The 10,240-nt window shown below is 42.1% G+C and overlaps 1 protein-coding gene across 1 annotated transcript in view; it reads right to left on the bottom strand.

The window, feature by feature from the left end:
- Positions 1 to 10,240, bottom strand: part of NEK10 (NIMA related kinase 10) — a 325,365-nt gene that overhangs the window by 40,613 nt on the left and 274,512 nt on the right. The window contains exon 33 of the mRNA XM_028479673.2: positions 8,699 to 8,799. Within this exon, the coding sequence (XP_028335474.1) occupies positions 8,699 to 8,799 (101 nt within the window). The remainder of the gene's footprint in view (positions 1 to 8,698; positions 8,800 to 10,240) is intronic.

Below are 10,240 nucleotides of genomic sequence, written 5' to 3'. Positions count from 1 at the left end.
ATTTCCCCTTTTATGGCTGTTAGTATTTGCCTTATGTATTGAGGTGCTCCTATGTTGGGTGCATAAATATTTACAATTGTTATATCTTCTTCATGGATTGATCCCTTGATCATTATGTAGTGTCATTCTTGGTCTCTTGTAATAGTCTTTATTTTATAATCTATTTTGTCTGATATGAGAATTGCTACTCCAGCTTTCTTCTGATTTCCATTTGCATGGAATATCTTTTTCCATCCCTTCACTTTCAGTCTGTATGTGTCCCTAGGTCTGAAGTGGGTCTCTTGTAGACAGCATATATATGGGTCTTGTTTTTGTATCCATTCAGCCAGTCTCTGTCTTTTGGTGGGAGCATTTAATCCGTTTACATTTAAGGTAGTTATCGATATGTATGTTCCAATTACCATTTTCTTAATTGTTTGGGGTTTGCTATTGTAGGTCTTTTCCTTCTCTTTTGTTTCCTGCCTAGAGAAGTTCCTTTAGCATTTGTTGTAAAGCTGGTTTGGTGGTGCTGAACTCTCTCAGCTTTTGCTTGTCTGTAAAGGTTTTAATTTCTCCACCAAATCTGAATGAGATCCTTGCTGGGTAGAGTAATCTTGGTTGTAGGTTTTTCTCCTTCATCACTTTAAATATGTCCTGCCACTCACTTCTGGCTTGCAGAGTTTCTGCTGAAAGATCAGATGTTAACCTTATGGGTATTCTCCTGTGTGTTATTTGATGTTTTTCCCTTGCTGCTTTTAATATGTTTTCTTTGTATTTAATTTTTGATAGTTTGATTAATATATGTCTGGGGTGTTTCTCCTTGGATTTATCCTGTATGGGACTCTCTGTGCTTCCTGGACTTGATTAACCATTTCCTTTACCATATTAAGGAAGTTTTCAACTATAATCTCTTCAAATATCTTCTCAGTACCTTTCTTTTTCTCTTCTTCTTCTGGGACCCCTATAATTCGAATGTTGGTGCATTTAATGTTGTCCCAGAGGTCTCTGAGCCTGTCCTCAGTTCTTTTCATTCTTTTTTTTTATTCTGCTCTGCAGTAATTATTTCCACTATTTTATCTTCCAGCTCACTTATCCGTTCTTCTGCCTCAGTTATTCTGCTATTGATCCCATCTAGAGTTTTATAAATTTCATTTATTGTGTTGTTCATCATTGCTTGCTTCCTCTTTAGTTGTTCTAGGTTCTTCTTAACTATTGCTTGCATTTTCTCTATTCTATTTCCAAGCTTTTGGAGCATCTTTACTATCACTATTCTGAATACTTTTTCAGGTAGACTGCCTATTTCCTCTTCATTTGTTAGGTCTGGTTGGTGCTTACCTTGCTTCTTCATCTGCTGTGTGTTTTTCTGTCTTCTCATTTTGCTTATCTTGTGTTTGGGGTGTCCTTTTCACAGGCTGCAGGATCGTAGTTCCTGTTGTTTTTGGTGTCTCTCCCCAGTGGGTAAGGTTGGTTCAGTGGGTTGTGTAGGTTTCCTGGTGGAAGGTACTAGTGCCTATGCTCTGGTGGGTGAGGCTGGATCTTGTCTTTCTGGTGGCCAGGTCCACGTCTGGTGGTGTGTTTTGGGGTGTCTGTGGCCTTATTATGATTTTAGGCAGCCTCTCTGCTAATGGTTGGGGTTGTGTTCCTGTCTTGCTAGTTGTTTGGCATAGGGTGTCCAGCACTGTAGCTTGCTGGTCGTTGAATGAAGCTGGGTCTTGGTGTTGAGATGGAGATCTCTGGGAGATTTTTGCCATTTGATATTACGCGGAGCTGGGAGGTCTCTTGTGGACCAGTGTACTGAAGTTGGCTCTTCCACCTCAGAGGCACAGCCCTGACCTGTGGCTGGAGTACCAAGAGCCTGTCGTCCACATGGCTCAGGATAAAAGGGAGCAAAAATAGAAGGAAAGAAATAAAGAAACAGGATAAAATAAAATAAATTAAGATAAAATAAATAAAGTTTTTAAAATAAAATTTAAAAATAATTATTAAGAAAAAAAATTTAAGTTAAAAAAAAAAAACAAAAACCGGACAGTCAGAACCCTAGGACAAATGGTGAAAGCAAAGCTATACAGACAAAATCTCACACAGAAGCATACACTTACACACTCACAAAAAGAGGAAAAGGGGAAAAAATAATATATCTTGCTCCCAAAGTCCACCTCCTCAATTTGGGATGATTCGTTTTCTATTCAGGTATTCCACAGATGCAGGGTACATCAAGTTGATTGTGGAGCTTTAATCCACTGCTTCTGAGGCTGCTGGGAGAAATTTCCCTTTCTCTTCTTTGTTCACACAGCGCCCGGGTTTCAGCTTTGGATTTGGCCCCGCCTCTGCGTGTAGGTCACCCGAGGGTGTCTGTTCTTTGCTCAGACCAGACGGGGTTTAAGGAGCCGTTGATTCAGGGGCTCTGACTCACTCAGGCCAGAGGGAGGGAGGGGTATGGATGCGGGGCGAGCCTGCAGCGGCAGAGGCCAGCATGACTGTGCTCCAGGCTGAGGCATGCCATGCTTTCTCCCGGGGAAGTTGTCCCTGGATCCCGGGACCCTGGCAGTGGCGGGCTGCACAGGCTCCCAGAAGGGGTGGTGTGGACAGTGACCTGTGCTCGCACACAGGCTTCTTGGTGGTGGTAGCAGCAGCCTTAGCATCTCATGCTCATCTCTGGGGTCTGCACTGATAGCCGTGGCTCGCGCCCGTCTCTGGAGCTCCTTTAAGCAGCGGTCTTAATCCCCTCTCCTCGTGCACCAGGAAACAAAGAGGCAAGAAAAAGTCTCTTGTCTCTTCGGCAGCTCCAGACTTCTCCTGGACTCCCTCCCTCCCGACTAGCCATGGTGCACTAATACCTTCAGGCTGTGTTCATGCTGCCAGTACTCTCCCAGCATCTGACCGAAGTCCGAGCCTCAGCTCCCAGCCCCACACTTCCCCGCGGGTGAGCAGACAAGTCTCACGGGCTGGTGAGTGCTGGTCGGCACCGATCCTCTGTGCAGGAATCTCTCTGCTTTGCCCTCCGCACCCCTGTTGCTGCGCTCTCCTCCGTGGCTCTGAATCTTCCCCCTTTGCCACCCACAGTCTCGGCCCGTGAAGGGGCTTCTAGTGTGTGGAAACCTTTCCTCCTTCACAGCTCCCTCCCACTGGTGCAGGTCCAGTCCCTATTCTTTTGTCTCTGTTTTTTCTTTTTTCTTTTGCCCTTCCCAGGTATGTGGGGAATGTCTTGTCTTTTGGGAGGTCCAAGGTCTTCTGCCAGCGATCAGTGGGTATTCTATAAGAGCAGTTCCACGGATAGATGTATTTCTGAGGTATCTGTGGGGAGGAAGGTGATCTCTGCGTCTTACTTTCCACCATCTTCTCCAGCAGGTCCCATCTTATTTTTGATGAAAACAGATGTCAAATCACTGAAGGCAGAGTTAGGATTCTAACATCCTGTTTTTTAAAATAGTTGCTTTTAGATGGTTTCCACAGATTTGTCTCCATAGAAACTGGATAAGGCCACCACCAGCCAAAATTAAGCAGTTTCCCATTTAAAGTTACTTGTTGTTTGTCAGAAGGGATCTGGCTCTACAATTCAGGGTGTTACCACAGCTTAAGTCTGCAGGAATTTATCTAGTAAATAAATATGTGAACAAGAAGGGTGTTTTGTTTGTTTGTCTGTTCCATTTTACTTTCAGAAATTTTCCTTTGCAATTATGAGAAAGAAAAAATTGATCTTGGTCTTTAAGCGTTAGTAAATACGTGAATGTAATGTTTAGACTTGTATTTATCTCCTTTATTTGAAAGGCAGTGACTTTGGTTAGCAGTGTAATTTAAGGTTCCCCAAAGAGGAATCATTACTTACTATTAGTAATGTCATAAACTTTAAAGTATTCTGGAAATATATTTTTACAACCTCCATGGTTATATCTTAACTTGTAGCAAGGAATTCCATCTTGCCAAAAATATGAAATCATTTGTTATGCTGGCAGTGTAAGAGCATAATAATAAGGTGTTTATAATAGTTTCATTCTTGCTTTATAATACTTTGAACTCCAATAAAGAAATAAAATACATCCATTTTAAAAGTTTTTTAATATAAAAATTAGCAGGACAGGCATGTGGAAATTATATTTAAATTTCAAAGGATATTTTCTCTCAATTTTGTAGTGAATCATTAAGGTAACCAATAAGCTATTTGAAGTTATTTCCATAGCACTAAAGTTAAGAATTCTTCTCCATGTTTCTATATCAGTATTTAAATGGAAATGTATTTTTGAATATAATATTTTTACTCAGTAGAGATATGGCAGATTATATTTTGACTTATTAACCAACTTTCTCCCCCATCCTATGTTCTTATGCCCCTTAACTCACTTTCATTTAATCAGGTAGACAGTTCTGCAGGATTGCCTAAAGGAAAGGTTGACAGAAGAAAATGGAGAAAAGAGTAATCAATTTTAGACTCTTGAGTCTTCAAAAGGCTGGCCCTCAGGGTAACTGAAAAGAATACCAGATTTGGTTAAAAATTTTTTTTAAAACCCAAAAAAAACAGCCCAAACCTGATAGATAAGTGCCAGGCTACTCTCCAGCCTGGGCAGAAGTCAAAGGGGAAACAGTGAGAAGTTAGAGGTGGGCAGGTCCCAAATAAATTAGTCCCTGGTCAAGCCCCTAGGCTAACTGTGCCAGCTGTCAGTTTGTTTACTCTCAGCTCCAAATCCACCTTGCCCTGCTTGTGACCCTGGAACATATATCCCTTGTCATCTGGCTGGATGTTCAGCTCTGTCTGCAGAGGGCACTAGTGGAGGATGGAGCCTGTCTTTCTGGTGATGCTCCTGCCTTGCCTTAGTTTGGCAGCCGTGAATGGTCAGCAGGAATGGGGACCCCCAGCGGTGCTCACCCCCAGCCAGATTCAGTGCCACCAACCCTGCAGGCAGCTTTCCAGAGAGTTCCATGGAGCAGCACCTACCAGTGGGCAGCCTCCCCTGGTCCCATAGAGGGCAGTTCCTAGAGGGCAATTCCCAGCACACCACACTTACATGGTGATTTCCAGCAAGTCTACAGCACAGTACCTCAGGACATTTCTCTGACTTTCCAGTGAGGTCTGGACCTCAGCCCAGGATGAGGGTGTCCTCTTCTATTTTGTTCCTTTCTTGGGTGCTCTGCCTCAGCCCTATAAGTAGTGACTTCCCTATCTGCTCTTCTTATAGTCTTTAGATTTCTCTTCCCCTCCTCAGTAGATAATACCCTGTTATTATTAGTAATTCTTAAACAATTCTTTATGTGAAGCCTTCCCCGTTGATATCAGTTTGGTTTCTGTCCCCTGAATAGACCCTCATTGAAACAGATTTGGTTCCAGGAATGTCCAGGAGGAGCCATAGAGATGGCATTTGGAAATTGATTTGATTGTACCCTTGGAACTGAGCCCACTGCTGGGTTGTTTGCCAATAGGACAGAGGATGATAGTAATCCATGGCATGCAGTGGCCTCACAGTTAGTCAGTTGTCACCTGGATGAAGAGCCAACTGAAGCGAGTGCCCTGGAAGCTTGAGTGGCTGCTACACTTGACCATCAGGCAGTATGAAGACTACGAGGATGGTGGGGTGGGAAGGTCCTTTACATGCACTGGGGCACTTACAGAGAGACAATGACAAGCCTGGGTCCTTTAAATCTCAGCTCAATTCATAGTCTAAGAGCCAGAAAGATTCCATGACAGCCCTAACAGAATGTATTTCTTGATACCACAGCACTGGTATGGCTGATAATCAAACACAAATCTAATTGATCAGGTTGCTGAATTACAATGTCAGCTGAATGTACATTTCACCAAGTTTCTCATGCAAAAGTTAGAAAAAAAAAGATTAGGATACTAAAGCTCCAAGTAGGGACATGTTGTTGGACCCAGATAAAACTGACAGTCTTGAAACTCAACTCACTCTGAGCCATCATTGCCAGTGGAAGTAGCTTGAAACCCTGCATCTGAGAAGACTTATTTTGCTTCAAATCTCTATACTAACCTTACCTAGGACAGATAAGGGGTAATATCTTAAAAAGGGATGCTCATTCCTCTTAAGACCCACAACAGTGAGCTTTAAGTCAGCAACAGGTTCATATCTCAAAATAATCCAGGGGAACTTGTACACTTCCCTATCTGCTCTTCATCAAAAGAATTGCATAAAAGATATTGCTATTCCATATCAGCAGCAACCCAGAGAACATGTGCAGGAGTGGATTCTAAGGGTGTCAGGCCAAAAAGGATAAAATATAGCACTATATCAAGCTGAATTCATTCAAATGTGTGTACTTACTAGAGAGTCTAGATTTACTATATTAGTTCGTGCAGCTGGAGGTGTACTAAAATCTGGATTCAATGGTGGCCTACATTTAATGAGGATAAAATGCCAGAGCTTCTCTTGCTTGTGGAGAGGGGAATTCAAAGGCTTGGAGAGACAGGAATGCTGGGATAGATTTACCATGGGTGACCAGCACACTCACTTCCCAATTTCGTTCAGGAAGAACACTTGGAAACCATTCCTTTTTATACCACACAGGACCCTGTGGGGCTCCTGGGCACAAAAGCCTTTCTGTGTCCCCTGTTTCTTTGATTATAGGAAATAGGTTTCATTCAGCCTCCATGACCTTCGCTGAGTTCCAACTGGCAGATTCAAGCAGTCGCTAATTAGGGAAGGGAGGGAATGCGGAGACAAGGGAGGAGCAGTCAAGAGAAACAATAGTGCAGCCTTGGGGCAGGGTCCTGGCTCCCCATTAAGGGATACACACAACATCTTTGAGCTGTTTTACAGATACTGAAACACCCACCAGGTGTGAGAAGTTAACTGTATGCTGCGCAAAAGCACATAGACCGCAGACGGGTTGGAACCAGAAGGTTGATGATGCTGACTCCCAGTTACCTCACCACCAACCAATCAGAAGAATGTCCACGAGCTAATGATGCCCTCTTTGAACCATTCCCATAAAACTCCTCACTACCCACTCCAGGTAGGGACACAGAGTTTTGAGCACATTAGCCTGCTGTGGACCCCTTTGCCTGGCAAAGCAATAAACCTATTCTTTACTACTTCACCCAAAACTCTGTGTCCAAGATTTAATTCGGTGTCAGGGTACAGAGGCCAGGTTCGGCTTCACTTTCACTAAAGCAGTGAGAAACACACTGGAGAGGGGAGAACCAGCATCCTTGAAGACTTTACAGTTGCTCTCCTTTGTAGGCCAGATATGACACTTAAAGTACAAGGTTCCAATGGGGATGATGTGATCCCAGAGGAGCAGAGGTCAAGAGGCAGCCCCTGACCACCAGTGACAAGTTGGGAGCATTTACCATAAAGGGTGGCAGGGATGTATACTGTTAATGAGAATGCCTGGCCCACAGAGATCTTTGATGGTAGTTAACTGATCGGGGTGCTCTTGGGAAAGAAACATGTGGTCATCCTTCTAGAGTATTCCTTAATCCATATAACAGAAAAGAAACTCCATATAACAGAAAAGACAAAAACGTGATTTGAGCTGCTATTGCCCTCAATTGAGAGTCACTGCCTCTCACATAGTTTCCAGATGTTGGTCAATTCAAAGACCAAAAGCCCCTTGATTAGTGTGAAAGCTGGGGCCCCTTGAGGAAGGGCCCTGAAACATTGCTATACCTACACAATAAATAAACTTTCCTCCAACCCTTCTCCAGAAAGTCCTGCAGCTATTTATTAGGGTGACTGCTCACAGAGAAGAAGGAAATACACAGGTTTTCAGGGAATACTTGACACCAGTCATAAACTGACTCTATTTCCTAGAGCCTTATAATACCACTGTGGTACACTAATCAAAATGGGTTTTTTTGTTTGTTTGCTTCTTTGAGGGGGGAGGCATATTAGCCCAAGTTAGACTTATAATGGGCCCAGTTGTTCCACTGGCCTGATGATATTTCTCTTTAGTACCTTAATATTTAATTGGAATTGCCACAATTGGCAACTGACAGAATCATCAGACTGGGTCTCTGAATCTTAGGGTGAGGGAATGTTTATATGTTTTGCTCATTGATATGTCTCAAGTGCCTAGAATAATGGCTGGTACATAGTAGGCATCTAGTAATTAAATGTTAAATGAAAAAATGAACAAATGAATGAACTACATATTAAGACATACAGTCTTAAACTTCAAAATAATAGTTACTTTCTTGTCCAAATATCTACACTTATTTATCTACAAAATTTGTTTTCTTATTAACAGTACCTAAATTTGGTAAATGACCATTCAACTTCCTTATTGTTAGAAAGATTTCTGTAAATAATTTGTAACCAGTGATTACTTCCCCAATGCCTAAGGGTCACTGAGATTTAGAAAAAGTTTTTAAAATCCTGAATTTTGTGTTTTCAGTTTTTTGAGAGGTCTTGGTTTTATCCCAGCCTCGTCAGGATTAGGGAACTATTTTCCTTTCTTTCCTGTAGCCCAGGTCTGTCCCCACTTTCACCCCCACATTAAAGGGCCATTTGTGTTGAAGTTTGTTTTTGGTTGGGCACTAACAGTAAAAGAGCAGGTTAGGAGTCACAGGGAAAACCTGACATATCTGCTTCATTTAACCTATGACCTTCCCAGCTCTGCTGCTAAGCTAAAGTGTTCCCAAATATATGTAGTTGGAGAGAATAAGAACAAGCATCACTCGGGCTGAAAGTTTCTCAAAGTAGTTCTTTACCAATATTAGCACCGAACTTGTACTTAAGATAAAAAGGAAATAAAAAGCTAGCACACTGACCTGAGTGATGTAGATGATTTTGTGCAGCTGGATTAAGATCTGCTGAATAGGATCACTGATCTGACGTACTTTCCTCTGGGACAGAGCAATTCCTGCAGATGCTGTGGATGACAAATTCTGCAGTTAATCAAGACCCTTTTCCCCTTCAAAAGTGGTATTAAGTGGAAAATGGGGTAAAATTCTGAAAAACAAATACTCTCATCCTACCAATGAGAAAATATGTAGAGACCTTGTTACACTTCAATATTTTATGATATGGGATGCACAATTCTTTCCTTACACTTCTTAGACTTCTAAGTAACATAATAATGTTATCATTTGTAACATCTTAAAAACTGTTTATCATTTGGAAAATTTTCCTGCAATTCACCAGACTGCAACAAGGAGGCAGTGGTGCCTTGGATACTGTAGCCATTGAAAAGCTGGGCTTCAGATATGTGCAGTTAAGAGATTATCACACTTAAAAATTTTAAATTCATTTGCCCTCAGTAGAAAATAAAACTAATTTTATTAAAACTACTAAAATGCAGGGCTTCCCTGGTGGCGCAGTGGTTGAGAGTCCACCTGCCGATGGAGGGGACACGGGTTCATGCCCCGGTCCGGGAAGATCCCACATGCCGCAGAGCGGCTGGGCCCGTGAGCCATGGCCGCTGAGCCTGTGCTTCCGGAGCCTGTGCTCCACAACGGGAGAGGCCACAACAGCGAGAGGCACGCGTACCTCAAAAAAAAAAAAAAAAAAACTACTAAAATGCAAATAGTGAATAGGCAATCTTACAGAGCAAACAAAAAAATAAATAAATTATAATTTCCTTTTAACAACTTTATTGGAGTAAAATTGCTTTACAATGGTGTGTTAGATTCTGCTTTAAAACAAAGTTAATCAGTTATACATATACATATGTTCCCATATCTCTTCCCTCTTGCATCTCCCTGTCCCACCCTTCTAGGTGGTCACAAACCACCTAGCTGATCTCCCTGTGCCATGAGGCTGCTTCCCACTAGCTATCCACCCTACGTTTGGTAGTGTATATATGTCCATGCCACTCTATCACTTCATCACATCTTAACCTTCCCCCTCCCCATATCCTCAAGTCCATGCTCTAGTAGGTCTGTGTTTTATTCCCATCCTACCCCTAGTCTCTTCATGACATTGTTTTTCTTAGATTCCATATATATGTGTTAGCATACGGTATTTGTTTTTCTGCTTCTGGCTTACTTCACTCTGTATGACAGACTCCAGGTCCATCCACCTCACTACAAATAACTCAATTTCATTTCTTTTTATGGCTGTGTAATATTCCATTGTATATATGTGTCACATCTTCTTTATCCATTCATCTGTTGATGGACACTTAGGTTGTTTCCATATCCTGGCTATTGTAAATAGAGCTGCAATGAACATTTTGGTACATGACTCTTTTTGAATTATGGTTTTCTCAGGGTATATGCCCAGTAGTGGGATTGCGGGGTCGTATGGTAGTTCTATTTGTAGTTTTTTAAGGAACCTCCATACTGTTCGCCATAGTGGCTGTATCAATTTAC

The sequence above is a fragment of the Physeter macrocephalus genome, chromosome 18, assembly GCF_002837175.3.
Source record: "Physeter macrocephalus isolate SW-GA chromosome 18, ASM283717v5, whole genome shotgun sequence".
Taxonomy (NCBI): Eukaryota; Metazoa; Chordata; class Mammalia; order Artiodactyla; family Physeteridae; genus Physeter; species Physeter macrocephalus.
Note: the sequence above shows the minus strand (reverse complement) of the source record. Positions and strands in the feature narration are given on the sequence as shown.